This window comes from Micropterus dolomieu, linkage group LG01, assembly GCF_021292245.1.
Source record: "Micropterus dolomieu isolate WLL.071019.BEF.003 ecotype Adirondacks linkage group LG01, ASM2129224v1, whole genome shotgun sequence".
Classification (NCBI taxonomy): domain Eukaryota; kingdom Metazoa; phylum Chordata; class Actinopteri; order Centrarchiformes; family Centrarchidae; genus Micropterus; species Micropterus dolomieu.
This window is the reverse complement of record NC_060150.1, coordinates 42,829,278-42,847,174: the sequence shown is the minus strand read 5'-3', so window position 1 is coordinate 42,847,174 and position 17,897 is coordinate 42,829,278. Positions and strand designations below refer to the sequence as shown.

Genomic DNA, 17,897 nt, shown 5'->3' with positions numbered 1-17,897 from the left:
TATTTTTCCATCAACAGTGGATCAAGTGTTAAACTCAGAAAATTATCACCCAACTTGGCAGTTCCCGTCAGCTCTATAAATTATCTTTCAGCTTGCTGCTTTGGTTTTTCTGGCCAGCAAACACTGTTGTCATTAACCCTGATTTGTCGCAGCAGGCAAATGTTTTCCACAAAAAAGCTCTGATAAACAAGTTAGCACTACGTGTGCAGCATGAAATCACAGACAGACAGTTACAACTAGCTAGTGAACATAGTGGAGCATTTAGCAACTGAAGAGCCAGAATATTACTCACGATTTATTGGAGACGAAAAGCAGAGTAAATGTTGGACTTACAGTTAACTGGTCACCAGAAACATGACTAAATTAGTGCAAATGTTTCCGTGTGTCTGCTAGACACATAAATGGGCAATTGTTTGATAATACTTCTTATGACATGTTGGTGTTAAAAAAAAAATTAATACAGCTTTAAAATTCACAAGAGCAAAAAAACATGAGCCAAAAAAAGACTGAAGGCTGACAAAATATCTAGTTTTTTTTATTCTAACATTTACCTTCATGCCACAATCTGACATTAATTTTCCTTCTATGCTTTGGATAACAAAGTTGAGCGTCTTGAAAAAGTCCTCAACCACTGGCAAGAAAGTTTGATGTTGCCATTGGCATTTATAAAGTCCACTTTCAACTCAGTTCAAGGACAGCAACGGGAGAACAGAAATTAAGTCAAATGTAACTTCCAAAATGCTTTATGCACAAATAACACTCAGGTAATATTGTTCTTTTCTTTTTTTCAGAATAAAATGATATTTGAATAACATTTACACATCAAGCCGACGAGACTGGGATCTCAATCACAACACTACTGGAGATGTAATTTATGCAATCCAGTAAGGAACATTCAAGATGTCAAAATTACCATGTGGAATTGAGCTATCAGGGATAGTGCTGCAAATAACCTCTTAACATGCACTGAAACGTAAAACACATGGCCATTCAAATAAAATTTAAATAAAAGGAAAATTAAACTTGTGCCTCAAGAATTCACCATTAAGTTTGCCATGTCTTCATTGCACGCTGAAGCTGACAATTTCCCCCTCTTATTTACAAATGCATAATTTCTCTCAAATACTAATGGCCTCTTGCCTTCAACTTTAAAGTTTATTCAGTGGCTTCTGATTAACACTGCAGTGTCTGTACTGGTGACATGTTTTCTTCACCTACCATTCTTAAACAGCGTCTAAGCAATGATGCATGCAGATTCTGTACATTTTAGCTTGGTGTAATGATTGATTCTCAGTGTCGTTAAAGTAGCTCTTTTCAATAACATTAATATAAATTATAATTTATTTGAATAATTAGCTATTTCAAGCTATATATTTAAAAAATAGCTGCCATTTTGGAAAGTATGCTTTATTGCTGAGAGTTAGATGGAAAGATTGATACTACTGTCATTTCCGTCTATTAAATCCAAGAGACACTTAGCTTAGCATAAATAATAAAAGCAGGGAGAAAACTAGCTAGTCTGGCTCTGGAGATTCCAGGAAGCCATTGCCACTGGCCAAGAAGTAATCCATGTCATAAGACTCCTTAAATCACAACTTGCAGTCTTTACTCAGAATAAAGAATGACACATCAGAGGAGCTACATTGCTTCCAGTCTTTATGCTAAGCTAAGTTAACCAGCTGGTGGCTGATATGACATGTAATTGAAGTGTAATTACTCTCTTCTCACCTAAGTCTTTACAACAAAAGTGGGTAAGCTTATTTCCCAAAGTGTCAAACTATTCCTATAAAACTAGCCTTGTTGTAGTTCATAAATGCAATCCCACAGCAGGATGTTTTCTAACAAAGTAAGGCACAGTGACTAAAACAAGGTAATGCTAATAACATTTGATAAAACTGGAGCGTCATAAAACTTTCTGAAATGAACATCGAGAAACCCAGGGTGTATTTTTTTTTTTTTTCATCCAAACATTAACATTTTGCCAGCTAGAGAATTCTGTCAGCATCACTGAAATACATAAAACGAGGCTACGAGATGAAACCAACATCAGGACATACCGAAAGAAAATACAGTAAATCTGTAATAGCCAAATGAATGTTTGTGTGCTATTTTATATACTGTAAGAACAATAGACACAACCACAGTCCAACATGAAAGTTCTTCACAACTTTAAAAATAGTAACATTTCCTGTATCTGCACAATTCCAAACACCTGTTATGAACACTGCCAACCAGTGTTTCTCACCAGGCGTCTGATTTTCATTAATATACAACCCCATCAGTTATGTGCTATAAGGTGTTCCTCTCCTCACAGCTGGAAAGTCTTGCTGATGCGGTCTCTCCACTGCTCAGGGAGCTGGTCCGTCCTGCTGTGAAGGAGACCGCTTTGTGGGAAATCAATCAGTATATTCCATGTCAGGTCTTCAGTCTTTGTTGGCTCTCTGGAGGGCCGTTTGGGTTTGAACTCAGGGCAGAAGATGGGCGAATAGATGGTCGTCTGCTAGAAAGGCAGTCCTCAGGTTCAGCATGCAGACACGGGGAGTGCAAATAAAATTGGGCAAGGACAGATGACAATTTCCACATATTGTGGAAAGCTGTATGCCAGTGTTGTGCTTGGGCACTGGGAGAGGATGGAGGTGGTTCAGTAGGCGAAACATGGGTGGGAAGTATTTGGGGCACATGAGCCTCAGGAGGCTGAGCTAACCCTCGTCTTCACTCTCCTCCTCCAGCACCTCCTCAAACACTATTTCTGGTAGCCTGAAGCATTCCTCGAAGAAGTTGACCAGGGACTGGCTGAGGTGCTGCCTTGTTGCTTCACTGTGAATGAAGTGGCCTTCATCTGGGTAGATCTGACACACAAAAAATATGTTTACATGAGCGAGATGCTGCTTTTGGCCGCATTTTGTGTCATAGAGACAAGATCAGTTATTACAGATTATTGTATTTCGACTTCTTATAATAGACTGGTAGAGAGCGAGACAAATCACTGACAGAGACAGAGCACTCACGTTCATTATTTACACAAGGGAGAAGATTTTGTCATTGCCACCAACAAGTGAGCCTCAAGAATCTAGGTGCAAAATGTGTTTTCCGCTCCAGGAAACTATTTTCCCCTCATGTAAAGATGAGACTTAATAATGCTTCCCCATGAATCCAATCTAAGGTTTAGGATTAAGATTTGAGAATAAACCAATTGACACAGGACAGCATATAAGACTAAAAAGGGGAATAAGAATTAAAAATCGGTCACAGGCAAGATTATGCAAACATAGTGTGTACTGTTTGCCATCATATTTTTTGTGGTGATTCCAAATTCATGATTGAGAACCAAACCTAAAATGTTTACATGTCCACTAACCTTTAGTGGACTCAGTAGTATTCAGATCCTTTATCACATTACTTAATGTAAGTAAAAGTACTAATACTACATCCTGTGCAATCCTGCAATGGAAATATTACAGTACTTCAGTAAAAGTATGTAAGTATAATTAGGAAAATGTACTACATATTAAAATATTAGCGAATAAACAATTTTACTGTTTTACCATCACTGCCAGTGACCCACATCAGGTATCTTTACATTCTAGTCTGCCTACAGTCTAAGAATGCAACTAAAATTTATTTTAAATATCACATAATCTGTTTATTAATTTAATATCAGTTTATTAATCGTTTAGTCTACTAAATGTCAGAAAATGCCAGTGCCCAAGGTGAAATCTTGTTTGTTCAACCTAAAGTTCACAACCCAAATGGATTCAATTTCAAAGCATGATTTTAAATTGAATACCTTTTGGTTTTGACTTTGGATTAAGACCTAACCTATCAGTGAGTAATAAGCTCCAATGAACATTCAGCTGCAGTGCATTGTATCTTAATTGGATTAGTCCTGGTGTTAATGCAGGATGCCCAAGAAGGTCTCATAATCTCATTATGTGGAATGAAGGCATTGTGAGGGCTAATCCTCTGCCTGCTGTGGGATCCCACTGGGATCACAGTGCTCCCAAAGGTTGGAGAACAACTGAACCAGGCGAAGAAAGACAAGCAGAGAAATTGGATCAGCAGCCGTTGTAATTACAAAGGAGTGAAAGTGAAACCGCATACCTGTAAGGTGTAGTTGGCCTTTTCATTGATGAGCTGGGCAATGAATTTCGCTGTATGTTGGAAATGGACTTTTTCTGGAAAGACATAATGAGACATATGCTAAAATGTCAGAGGCAGTACATCGTTTTGCTACTTGTAAGGTTTAGAAAAAAAACCCGACATTTTCTGAAAGACTTAGAAAATCCTTGTCCTACCATCAGCTGTTGGATGGATAATAAGAAACTTCTTATCCATGAACTGAGATGCTCTGTGCGCTAAATTTGCCATCTGATGAGTAATGAGAGATACAGCAACAAATTAGATCAAATGAGATACTACGACAATTATCACAACTGGAATTTGAAATCTTACCGTGTATGCCCTTGGATCAGGTTTAGGCAGCCCAAGATATCTCTCTGAAAATGCAGAAGCTGCAGAGGAAAGAGGGTTTTAATTATTACTTTTGATTTGATTTTGACATCAAAGCAAACTTCATTGTAATAAAAAGATGGATGTGTCATTTCTGCCTTGTTCTCTGACGGAAAAAAATTCCAGGTTTTCTTCTCCATATTCTAATATATTCACCCATCTACATATTCTTTAGTCTAGAAGCTGTCCTCATTTGCAATTCCACACTTATACAGTGTCATAGCATGTCTCTCACCCCCTGGCAAAGCAAGAGAAATCAAATAGATGGGAAATCAGTCACACCGCAACGCCCAGCTCCTCCTTAATTTGCAGTTTCCTGTCTCGGTGCAGCTACATGAGCTCTGTCTCTCGAGCTCCGTCTCTCACTCTCCGCCTCTGTCACTCTCTTGACACACGCCATTTCTATATTTCACATGTTTTATTCCTCGGTGGTGGAGGTGAGGCTGGCGTAACTTTGTCTGGCACTGTTATGATTGGGTTCTGGGCGGATCTGCACCATCACACTGAAAGGGTGAACAAGCTCATCTGTTTATCCTCACACATACAGGTAACACATGTCCCTGTAAAGGTGCTGGATTTGCAATCTGAATATACTCTATATGACAGCGATGCCTGAGCCAGAATGATTGTGTTTGTTTACTACATACAGCAGAAACAAGTCCATGCAAAGAAAATTACCATATAATTCAAAGTCAGTGATGGGTGAGAGGACAGCGCCACACTTGACAGGTGATTCCTCGCCGCTGACCAACAGGCTAGTCACATAGCCTCCATACACCTGAGGAACAAAAATGCTTGTTATCGTAGAGCCTCAGGAACCGCACAAACAGACAGCAGGATTTTTTTACAAACTTTTCGAACAGGTGGTGTAATTCAGATATTGGTAGAATGGAGTATCGCTGCGTTTTTGACACATTGTAGCCTGTTAGGTTCCCAAGCTGACACTCATAACAACATAATAGTGCAACCTGGGTGTTCACAAAGACATGCGGGATTCTTTCACTCACACATTGAGAATATTCTTACCTTTCCAAATGCTCCAACTCTGGTTTTGTCAATGTAGGGCTCTTTCAAAATGAAACTGCAAAAGATAAACATTGGTTCTAGTTAGGAAGAACATTTCTATTTGGACTTTTGTATAGACTATCACCAGAACAACTGTAGCCGACACATGCAAGGAACTTTAAAGGATACTATTAATACTACTATTATGACAAGTAATAGCAATCATAACACAGATAAGATTATAATACTATTTTACTGCTTCTACAGTTATTCAATCCTAGACCAACTACTTGTGTGCGAGAGCGTGCTAAAAATAAAAGCTAGACACTCTTAAAACAGCAAGTAATTAGAGGAGGTGTTTGAATAGACACATAAAGGTTTAAGCCACTTGTTTGACATGTTCTTTTCTTGTGAATATATGTGGCTTCATGTAAACACAGATACTGTTCACATTTGTAATTTGGTTGACTGATGTTAACACTATGTGTTAACACTAAGCTATGACATTGATTTTTAATGTGTGTGTGTTATTGAAAAGCACCTTCTATAATAGATGTATTTTTGTGTTAAAACATCTCTATCAGAGCCAACAGTGATCTCTGGTACCCTAGTGTCTATTCAATTTTTAAACAGACATGATGAAAACATCACATACTTAAGAGTATCCTTCTGATCCTGTTCCTCGAACACGCCCAGCCTCTTCTGAATCCTGTGCAGTAGGTTGGTGCCCTGGAAGCCGCTGCCTCGTCCGTCACAGCGCACCACGATGGCACCGAAGCTGCTCACCAGCACGGTGGTCCAGTCCAGGTGAAACTGCTCCGCCACCGTCTGGCCACCAGGGGTCCCGTCGCTGCATGAACACAACCAAGACAAACTTACAACACTGCTAAATGCAATGTTTTTTTAAAAATATCAAAATGAATAGTAGGTCAAATAATGTGTGTGTCTGTTTGGGACTCTCTTGGTATACAACATTTGCCTATAAATTCCTTTTCAGAAACATTTAGGAAGTTTTGGGGTGTGAACTATTTATTGTGGGTATCTATGAGATGGCTGTGCAGGAAAGGTACTGCAACATCAGCAGTACAGAAAGTGGTACGAGGATGAAAGAAAGCAGAACATACAGCAGGCATAACTTAATCCGAAACAGTAAAATTTCATCTCTTAAAAATTATTATTTCAGATTCAGCAGACATAACTTAATCTAAAGTGAATTTGATATCTGCAGATACTCTCTGCTTACTGTCTGCAGTTTAAGCGCCTGCAAGTCTCAAATAATCAAACTGAAACAATGACCGATCCCAAAATAAACCCTTGATGGGAAAGCTGACTTTATTTTGACTCAATAAGCCGTCACGGTCACTTTCATTTAAAATGAAAAATTAGCATACAGGGAATTATGGTTTTTATTTAATGCGCAGACTAAGGGCTAAGTTCTGAAAATCTTGAGCTGCAGAGTAAAAGATAGTTAAACGCCTGAGGAAAGAAATGCTAATGAAAGAACTGGGTGGACAGGAGGGTAAGTTTCCTCTCTCAGTGTAATTATTTTCCAGCCAGAGTAGAGGACGAAGCAGCCTGATTAAAACGCTGTCCGGGAAATCTCCATTGATGAGGACAGCCATGTTCTCATAGAACCCGGAGTGAAGTGTGAACATGTGTGGAGTCAACATTGCTAATGGACACACACTTTTTGCATGTACTGCACTCAGAAGTGCATGAAAAGGTGTTCATACATACACAAGCAGGAGCAGTGGATAGTGTGCTGTCTCCACGAACCCGGCAGGTTTGAAGATCTGCATCGACAGGGCTGCAATGCAGATCCAAAAAACACAGTAAAGGCGCAATAAATTCTTTTTCAGTTATTGAGGACATGAACATACACTATTTTTATATCTAGGGTAGGTAATTTATTTCAGATACATTTTTTGTTATATTTTGGGAAAGTGGCTTCAGAAGGAGGCAGATTTTTTTTGTTTGGATACTTTCAACCACTAGCTGTCTCTCGCTAGTTTCTCCAACATTGCCTACCCTGGCTTTCATTACCAATAATGATAAAGTATCATTAATACAAGTATTCTGTACCACCTAACCCATCTAAAAAGAGTTTTATGAAAGTTGGGATGTCATAGTTCAAAGTATTTTTTTCTTAAATACACTGCTCAAAAAAATAAAGGGAACACTTAAACAACACAATGTAACTTCAAGTCAGTCACACTCCTGTGAAATCAAACTGTCCACTTAGGAAGCAACACTGATTGACAATCAATTTCACATGCTGTTGTGCAAATGGAAGAGACAGCAGGTGGAAATTATAGGCAATTAGCAAGACACCCCCAATAAAGGAGTGGTTCTGCAGGTGGTGACCACAGACCACTTCTCAGTTCCTATGCTTCCTGGCTGATGCTTTGGTCACGTCTGAATGCTGGCGGTGCTTTCACTCTAGTGGTAGCATGAGACGGAGTCTACAACCCACACAAGTGGCTCTGGTAGTGCAGCTCATCCAGGATGGCACATCAATGCGAGCTGTGGCAAGAAGGTTGTGTCTGTCAGCGTAGTGTCCAGAGCATGGAGGCGCTACCAGGAGACAGGCCAGTACATCAGTAGACGTGGAGGAGGCCGTAGGAGGGCAACAACCCAGCAGCAGGACCGCTACCTCCGCCTTTGTGCAAGGAGGAGCAGGAGGAGCACTGCCAGAGCCCTAGGGAGGTCATACAGGCACGTGGAGGCCACACACACTACTGAGCCTCATTCTGACTTGTTTTAAGGACATTACATCAAAGTTGGATCAGCCTGTAGTGTGGTTTTCCACTTTGATTTTGAGTGCGACTCCAAATCCAGACCTCCATGGGTTGATAAATTTGATTTCCATTGATAATTTTTGTGTGATTTTATTCATGAACTTTACTTGTCCATTAATGTAAATGTAGCTCTGGCACATGAAACATACTGTAGTCATCCATGTTGATCTCCTTGTACTCCACTATAGGCATCTGCATGGAGTCCAGGGTCAGCCTCAGGTTCTGATTACTCTCCAGTTTATATACTTCTGCAATACCTGCACACAGAACATGATAAACAATGAGATTACAGTTTAGAAAGTTTAGTATTAATGTTTGGACAGGAACATGGCCAGAGCTTGCAACCAAGTCATGCTGCAATGTACAGCAAACCTCTGATCTTAACAGTAATACTAAAATTCACATCGGCTTGATATTGTTTCCTTGTGAATCAGATCAGGTGTATTATTTTACCAGTTTACAAGAGGTTCAATATCAACACAACACTTTTTCATGCAAATCTGTCCACAAAAAGAATATTAAAATATGCATTATGCATACAAGAAAGCAGCTTCATTAAATATCGGAGCATCTCATCCTACAAAACCTTCTGTATGAACTCCAACGGAATGCATACCAGAAAAACTGCAGCTATAATTTTTCCTCATGCCTCAAGAGGTTGTCCTGAGAGCAGAGAACCAGTTGTAACCAGATGCTTTGTGCAACACTAACTTATCACCCTTGGTTGCCATGACTGCTGGAGTCAAAGGCGATGTAGCAACCATTGTATTTTGGGATTGGTTTGTGGATTTTCCCTCCTGGATGCTGCCTTTTGACAGTTTACACAGACTGCTGCCCATACTGACAAACTCATATAAAAGATACCAGGCTAATGGAGAACAGGAATAGGAGAAGAAGAAGAGCTCTGCCTGGATTACTGGCTGGAGCCAACAGTCAGTGTGTTTCTGTATGTATGCATAGAGACTACTTCCGATATGAACTTGACTCTGTCACTGCACAATGTAATTTGACCTATAATGGCCTCATATCCTATTAAAATTGAAGGCACTTTAACAAGACATCTTTATTGGTCACGTTAGCAGAATGGCGATGTCGGCTAGATGCTTGGTCCACTACTTGAAGTTAGCATGCTGATCTTAGCATTTAGCTCAAGTACTGACTCTCAGAGCTGCTAATGTAGCTGGAGACCCTTAGCCTTGTTAATAATGATGGCATACTGATTGCATTTCTATGATTATACTTTATGAATGTGAGTCATGGTGATTTCAACAGATCAGTCAAGGCCTTTTAAAAAAAAAAGGCAAACTCACCAGTTTGGTAGGTGAAAATTTGGGAAACATCATTGCACTTAAAGACACTGTTAAACAGCAGAATACATTGCATAATCTACAGTAATTACATTACACTGCAGCATTTCCATTTCTATCACATTGGTAAAAGATGACACTGACGTGCACACACACACGCACACTGTAGTAATCTTATTACAGTATGCTGATATAGCCGTTAGGCAGGTCATAATTTAACGAGGACATCCATTGAGAGAAGTAATGTGATTACTGCCATCATGCTGGACTTGGCTTATAGACAAACAGTGACACACTGGAAACATGGTCATTCTGCACTGCTATGGAAACACTTCTCTCCCCTTTTGACAAGGTCATTTTCAATGTAGCTGTTATGCTACTCTGTATAAGGTCACTCGTAATGTCTTTAACACAATTCAGAGTCTTGTAAATGCAAATCTGTGAATAACTTGAAATACTCACTCTCTCTGTCTTGCATCTCACTTTCTCCGTCTCTCTGTGTCTTGTAAACAGCTACAAATGGGATGTCCCGCCCTAGAGAGAAAATTAGAAAGTTTGATCCCATCACCAGACTGTCCTGTACTTTTATATTTGACCCTGACATATGGAGGCTCTGTTTTATGAGGCACTGTTTACATTTCAAAGACATCAGTGAGTGGGTTACATTTTTTGTCTTTTTACAAGGTACAATGGTATATTTAGTTTTTGTTTCTTTCTGTGTTCATCATCAAATGCACGATGACGTCTCCTCCAGTGACTGCAAACAATAAAGCTGCAAAAAAATAAAAACAGGCATCCCAGATCCTTTGGCAAAGAGGCGATTCTTTGCTTATTCAATTTATGTAATGCAATAGCTGAAATAGCTTTTCTATATCCAGGCCACCAACAGAAGCAAGGTCTCTCTCACACTAGCCCTAAAACCTCAAATCAGAAGAGAAAAGAGAGAAGGGAAAGCAAATTAAGTGATTGATGCACTTAGCAAATTGGGAAACACAGTACAGGAACATTGTGGTTGTGTATAGTGGAAAGCACACAAGCCGCTCACTCTCTTTCTCTCCTTTTCTTCCTCCCACTCCCTCTCCCCATGGTAATGATATCATATCCTCATCACATAAATTATTCTAGGCAGACTGTGAGGAGATGTGGATTACAAATGTATGAGGTGCAGAACCATTGACTATCAGCGATTTCTGGGGTCAGCAGAGAGGGTTTGATGGCATCATGGTCATTTCCTGTTTGACCTGAGTTCACTGATGATCACATAGTGAGGTTCAGAGAGGATCGACACAAAATTGTTAGATTAGTGATTACATATTGAAGCTACAAGTCTTCACAGAAACTCATCTTGTCGCTCTGTTTTTGCAGCAGCGCTTTGACATTTTTGAAATAACATTCTTTTGGTATTTTCGTGACCAACAGGAAATATGGACGATAGGTGGAAGGAGAGGAACAACAAGACGGGAGTGCATTTGTTTCATTAAAAACTGGGGGATAGATACACAAAGCGCGGGTCTATTTTTAGCACAATGTTACTTTTTTGATCATTAAGTGAGCAGGAAATACTGAAAACACATGCTAGAATAATGGTGAATGTAGTAGTAGAAATTAAGTACATTTATTCAAGTCCTGTACCTAAGTACAACTTTTAAATGTGTGTGTTTCACGTAATTATTTCCATTTTATGGTACCTTATACTTTACTCCGCTTTATTTCAGGAGGGAAATGTACTTTTTGTTTCATAACATTTACAAGCTATTTGGCTGCCACTTCAGCTGGTAAAATCCCTCTAGCTATCTGAAGGATGGATGATGGATATTTGAACTACAGCCTCTGCTGCAAAATTATGGCAGAAACTGGCTGGCTAATATATTCTATTATTTCCTTGTTGATGAAACCGAACTGGATGATTGGACTCTTGGTGAGCCATTTTCATTATGGTTTGTAAAAAGGTAGGGAATGAGTGATGTGACTGGCTCAAGGGAAAATTATTAATCACAACCCCCCTCTGATTTGTACTACACACTTGTATTAGCTGACCCTGTTATGCAATGCTGTGCTGTGCTGTTATTAAAGTAGCAGGTGTGCTTGGATCTCCCCTCTTTGACCCTGTGCACATGTGCTTTTTTAAACATTGTTTAAAAAGAGTCCTAGGTGTCTACATAAGGTGAATAAGTAGGACAAAGACTTGAGAGGGAAGATAGAGGCTGATAGAGTTCAAAATGGAGGGGGACATGAGTCAAAGTTATCGTGTTAGCTACCTTGGCAGTTTAACAGGAAATAGCTCATGTTGTGGCTGAAGGAGCCGCTGATGTAGCCACAGCTGTCGGACAAGGCGCACGACAGACAGCGGCGGTTGAACGAACCAAATGTGTCCGCGCTAAGGAAACAAAGAACAAGACATTTAACATTTTGGAGACTTTTTCAAAATCCAAATGAGCAAAATGTATATAATGTTCTACTTCCAAAACAACAGCTGCTGATAAGATAATGCAGATTAACAGCCATTACCTGTACAAATGTCTTCGCTTTGGACCATCCTCAGTGCTCAAGAAGTATCTACATTAATATAGGAGAACACAGAATGTCATGGCAGCAGATTTTGAGTGTAGGTATAGCATATACAAGTTTTAGACTTTTTGTGGCTTAAGCAGAGCTGTGTTCACCACTCAGCTTGGGGAGTGGGAAAAAAAAACACCTGGCACACACAAGCAGCGCCACATCTACTCACTAGAATAGATGTTTCATAAATTAATGATGGGGGGGAAAGGGGGTTGAGGGGTGAGGTGGTGTGTTGTGGGGGGATGAGTCCTTTTAGAAGTAGGAAGAAACAGAAGTAGGCCAAATCTTACCCCCTTGGGGAAGAGGTTTTGTGTGAGAGAGTTTTTCATGTGACTTGAACACTGGCGACGAGTAACTTGTTTGTTGTACATGTTTGTTTGTTGGTGATAATGCAAGTGTGCACATGTGAGATCATGTTAATCGGATCACAGTTGCCTTGTGGCCTGGAGTGTGGGTGTGAAACGATCTGGGAGCGTTGGGGATGAGTCACATTCTTTACGGGTGCAACAAAGGCGCTTTTTCGTTGAACACATTTAGAGCACTTTATTGTGTGGAGCTGTACCAGCTGGTTGAAGAACCCGAAGCTCAGCACAGGAGACAGGAAGTATAGTTGCTGTCTTGTAATCGATATACATCTTGTAAATAAACAGGGTAATTTATCTGTTGTACACCAACAAACAACCTGCTTCACTGTGCTCTGTCCGTGTAACTGAAGCACTCAAATGCAGGGAGATACAGAGACACCCAGCATGTGAATGGGGGGGGGGTCTCGCTCCTTCTCTGTCAGTGGTGCTGTAATATTTAACCCATTGTCTCTCTTGTATGAAATCGTCAGCAAAATCCTTCCTTGAGATTTGCTGAAACAGCAAACATGTCAATTTTCTTCAGAATGTTTTAAGATCTTCTTATCACATGAACTGGTATTTTGTTCAACACTATATGTTGTAATGACCAAAGCAAATTTGACATGATTTACAAGAAAACAAGTTTAAAAGATGTTTCTTATAAAATTTGTATTTAACTTTAATTATCTTCTTTTATTATTATCTTATTGTCTTATTTTTTTATATCTAGGTGTGGTAATGGAGCAGTGGATAAAACACATGCCTTAGTTGTTGAAGACCTGGGTTCAATTCCCACTGTGACATCCACCAATGTGTTCCTGAGCAAGACACTTGACCCCTAATTGCTCAAAAGGTTGTGACCTCTAATATATATAGCAATTGTAAATCGCTTTGGATAAAAGCGTCAGCTAAATGACTGACTACTATTATCATAGCGTTCAAGCTGAGCGTGCTGCTCATGTCCTCATTATGACAAAGACAGCTGACGTTGTGTTTAGCCAATGTTATAGAGAGTCAAACCAGGTTTAGTTTAAAGGCCAAATCTCTCACACAATGACAGTATGAATGAATTCAAAAATATCCAATAAAAGAGCTGATAAATACGCGTCCATACATGTGACTTTCGTTTGCTTATAATTAAAAACTGCGGTTCCTACATACAGGAAGATGACTACAGAACTGTAACAGTTGTTTTTTTGCCATGACTGGGAGGGTGATGCTGGTTTGGTTTGTGGGTGCTCACATCAACTGGCTGTCCTCATTATAGGCCAGGACTTGGGTGACATCCCAGTCTCCAGACGTGATGGATTGCAGTGTGTCTGTACTGGTGTTGGGCTTTGGAAATAAACAGAAAAGTACAAGAATGTGGTGACTTTATTGTATGATGGCAATTGCATATTTTGACAATACAATTACTTAAAATGTGCATAAAATACCAAGAATAACTGCAAAATTGCCTATTGATTTCGACACTCATTCTTACAAAGTCGTTGGAACATAAAACACATTTTAATTAATTACATTCACTGTCAGTTATGAGGATTATTTATAAGGATACAATAATCAGACAGTATAATAAACATGATACATGTTTGTTAACTCTTGCTAAACAATACTGTACACATAAATATCCTGCTACCTGAGAGATGGACATGGAGATGTGGAAGAACTTGCCCCTGCCTCCTTGAGGAATGGCACGAGTAAAGAACAGCTTCAGCCCATCTTTGGAAAACAGAGGCTTCTCATTCTGAAGACGCAGAGAGTATTTTACTTAAAAACTATATAAATAACTTGGTAAACGTAAAAGTTATCCAATTTACAAAAGACAACATAGCCTGTAACATTGCCAGAGCAGATTCTAAGTGCTGCAATCAAAAACTCCAAATACATCTTACATGTGTGTCAATATTCTCACCTGTCTGTGCAGCCATCCTTCACTTTCATCCTCATGTTTCTGTAGAAAGAGGTTGGCATGTTTCAGTTGATGTATGATCACTGATAAATACAGTACACATAACAGTAGAACACACAAAAGACTCAGGCGTACCTTTGTGCAAACTCCCGTTGTGGCCTCACACAGTGTGAGTATCGAGATGTTCTGGGCTCTGTTCAGCCAGTTGATGGCCAGCTTGGTGGTGGTGGCCCATTTCACCATGGTCACGTAGTACTCACTGAAAAACACAAAGAAACGATTAAATAATGATTAACTTTGTTTATATTGCAAGTTCTGCTGATCAGTAAATGGTCAATCACTGAGACAAAACTGTTTGTGACAAAAAAAAGTGCCAAAATGTTGCGATTTACCAATTGTAAATTGTGATAGAATTTTAAAAAGGGATGAAACATTAATGATCTTGCAGAGAAATTGAGATATTAGAGCAGCATATAATGAGCCACAGCGGAATAAAGGAGGAATAAAAAATTGGGTATAAATACGAAAAGAGCAAATGAGGGCATTAAACTTAATGGGACTAAACACAGAACCACATTAAGTAAAAATGCATCACTGGAGACATAAAATTTACAGAGTCTGTGCAGGATATGCAATGACAGCAGCAGAAAATACTGATACAAAGGAAATTCAAAGAATATGATTTCTGAGAACTATGCTAACCTGTATAGCATCAGAAAATGAATATATAGAGACGGTTTACACGTGAGAGAACATGTGAATATGAACATGTAAATTTATGGAATGAATGCAGGAGGTGTAAAATGTGCATCATTTGACTGAGTAGAGCGGTTGATAAGTTGACAGCCTGACTGCCTCACCCTATCCTGGGATCATCAGGTCTCCTCATCTCGATGGTGTGAAGAGGGCCGTTTAGGTTCACAACATACAGCGTGATAACTGGGTTCTCCTCACCGGCCTGAATGGGACACAATAGACACAATAGGACACAAATAAAATTTTTATTTTATAACAACACTTGTAGCAAAAACTAAATTCATCAAAGTGGTGTCAAGGATAAAACTGTGCACCTTAGGGTAGTGGTACTCTTTCCCCATTGGGTAGGGGGAGCCCGTGAACATGGGCAGTTCCATCCTGGGCACCAGGGTGTCATTTATGGTGGCGTATGCTAACCTGGCACCATCTGGAGACCACCAATGAGCAATATGGGATTGGAAAATCTCCTCTGGAAGAGTGAGAAGAAAATGACCATCAATCATAATGACAGTGAATAAAAACTCACACAACAGAGAGACAAGTTAATTACATGGCTGCAGGCCAGCAGAAGCACACTGTTGTTCCTTGTCAGAGTTAGAAATGAACAGGTGTTATGGGAGAAATGTGTATAAAATACTGTATCACTAGCAGTACTCTTTTTATTGCAATGCTCTCTGTTTCACAGAAACTCATTAAATTGTTCCCACATGAATGTTGTCTGCTATTGTTCACTGTACTGGATTTATGGATGTAAACTTGAGCGGTTTGCTCCGTAAATGTAAATGTTCCGTATTTGTATAGCGCCTTTCTAGTCTTTTCGACCACTCAAAGCGCTTTTACACTACATCTGCATTCACACACATTCATACACTGAGCCTAAGAGCTCAAACAGAAACTAACATTCACACACATTCATACAGTGGCGGAACAGCCGCCACAAGGGCAATTCGGGATTCAGTATCTTACCCAAGGACACTTCGACATGCAGCCTGGAGGAGCCGGCCTTCCGATTAACGGGCAACCTGCTCTACCTCCTGAGCCACGGCCGCCCAGTTTGTGATAACACAACAGTCAGAAATACGTAGCTTGAGCAAGTGTCAAAGTGAAAATGCCAATACCCACAGTACCAGAAGAAAATACCAGTTCATTAAAAACCATTTAATCAAAATATGAAAATTGGGGGGGGGGAGTGCCCTATTACCAATACAGCATACTAACTCTTACCTGACCTGTTTACTATATTTGGACTCACTCAAATCTACACACAAACACACACACACAGAGTACCAAATGGCGAGGTCATAAATCACAGCAGCTTTTAATCTGGGTACAGCCTATCGACCAAAATAGAACTCCACTACATTTCCTAGAAATGAACCAAAGAGCAATTTCTCACCAGGTACAACTACACAGAGCACTTCACCAGAAAACTTTAGTTCTTGGGTTGTTGTAATATCCGTGTTCGTGTGTGTTTGTACCATTTACACCAAGAAACTCACTTCAACTCACTCCAGACCTGCGACCTAGAGGGTTTCCCTTGAGACCCTGAGCGTGCAGGTGTGTTTATGTAGCAATCACTCACACTCTTCAAAAGACAAAGAAGGAACATAACGGGGGACAAGAGCAGTCCAGGTCCTTCATCTCTGCTGCTACACCTACTCCTTGTCAAGACACAGTGAGTTATTAAGAAATTATGCAAATAAAAGCTCACGGACAGAACTTTTTGACAACATAAAGCATGGCTGTGACAATTCTACTTCATTATTAAGTCTGTGGCGACAGCGCAGACGGCATCGAAAACAGTTCGACTTATTGTTACAGCGTGCCACTGGCTACATTTAAATCAACTTTTGCAATTAAAATTTCATTAATGCTGTTTATCTGTGGGGCTGGGTGCTGGCTTTAGGGAATTAACAGACATCAACTACCAATTAGCATTTTCATTAACTGTGCACGCTTGGTAGAATTACTTGAGATGCAGCATCATTTGACAAACACCCCCCAATACAGACGCTTATGTACGTTTGTTCTCTAAAGCAGTTCTGCAAATGTTATAGCGCCTGTAGTGTCTTCCACTGCTGGACACTGGTCAAATAATTATAACACCAGACATCTCCGCTAGTGACAAGAAGAAATAGGGCTAAAGGCAACATTTAGTCCAGTTAGTCTTTGCTGTCCCTGCATGCCTGGTGTGTCCAGCTGAACCCTGCTGGCACAGCTCAGTGGGGAATAATTGGATCTCACTGTCTGATGATGAACAGAGCAGCACAGCACAGCATTATGCTACATTTGCAAATGACGAAAAAAAAAATTAAATAATAAAAATGATTTCCCGCATGGCCGGTTCTGCCGCTGCCTGCTGACTTCACCAGCGGCAGCTTAAAAAGCTTTCCATGTGGAGTGGAACCACCGGGCTGTCGGATGCGCTCGGCTGGGGCCGCCCAGTCACCTTGGCTAGTCGAGGAGAAAGTAGTTTCCAGAAGAATCCTGACATAATAAAAAAGTGAGGGGATGAAAAGAGAGACAGTAATAATGAGAGAAGGGAGTTTTAAAACCACTTTTGATGAGAATTGAACCTCTAATTGTCTTTCACTTGTGTCATTAGATTGTGTCTCTTTCTTTTTCTAGCCGCCTCATTATGATTATTTCCAACTTGAGCTTTAGGAGGCTCATCTCCTTGTGCTCCATGTTCTCCATCCTGCAGAAT

At 40.0% G+C, this 17,897-nt stretch overlaps 1 protein-coding gene across 4 annotated transcripts in view; it reads right to left on the bottom strand.

Moving 5' to 3' along the window:
- Nucleotides 1-282: 282 nt before the first annotated feature.
- LOC123961428 (dipeptidyl aminopeptidase-like protein 6) overlaps nucleotides 283-17,897 on the bottom strand; it is a 238,933-nt gene continuing 221,318 nt past the window's right edge. For all 4 annotated transcript variants that reach the window (XM_046036957.1, XM_046037031.1, XM_046036866.1 and 1 more), the window contains 18 exons: nucleotides 15,505-15,659; nucleotides 15,295-15,392; nucleotides 14,570-14,693; nucleotides 14,438-14,476; nucleotides 14,162-14,269; nucleotides 13,766-13,857; nucleotides 12,128-12,175; nucleotides 11,878-11,996; nucleotides 10,082-10,153; nucleotides 8,462-8,569; nucleotides 7,252-7,321; nucleotides 6,170-6,364; nucleotides 5,536-5,590; nucleotides 5,188-5,287; nucleotides 4,453-4,511; nucleotides 4,296-4,368; nucleotides 4,102-4,175; nucleotides 283-2,849 (listed from right to left, as the gene is read on the bottom strand). In XM_046036957.1, coding sequence (XP_045892913.1) covers nucleotides 2,700-2,849; nucleotides 4,102-4,175; nucleotides 4,296-4,368; nucleotides 4,453-4,511; nucleotides 5,188-5,287; nucleotides 5,536-5,590; nucleotides 6,170-6,364; nucleotides 7,252-7,321; nucleotides 8,462-8,569; nucleotides 10,082-10,153; nucleotides 11,878-11,996; nucleotides 12,128-12,175; nucleotides 13,766-13,857; nucleotides 14,162-14,269; nucleotides 14,438-14,476; nucleotides 14,570-14,693; nucleotides 15,295-15,392; nucleotides 15,505-15,659 — 1,739 coding nt within the window. In that variant the 3' untranslated portion in view covers nucleotides 283-2,699. The remainder of the gene's footprint in view (nucleotides 2,850-4,101; nucleotides 4,176-4,295; nucleotides 4,369-4,452; nucleotides 4,512-5,187; nucleotides 5,288-5,535; nucleotides 5,591-6,169; nucleotides 6,365-7,251; nucleotides 7,322-8,461; nucleotides 8,570-10,081; nucleotides 10,154-11,877; nucleotides 11,997-12,127; nucleotides 12,176-13,765; nucleotides 13,858-14,161; nucleotides 14,270-14,437; nucleotides 14,477-14,569; nucleotides 14,694-15,294; nucleotides 15,393-15,504; nucleotides 15,660-17,897) is intronic.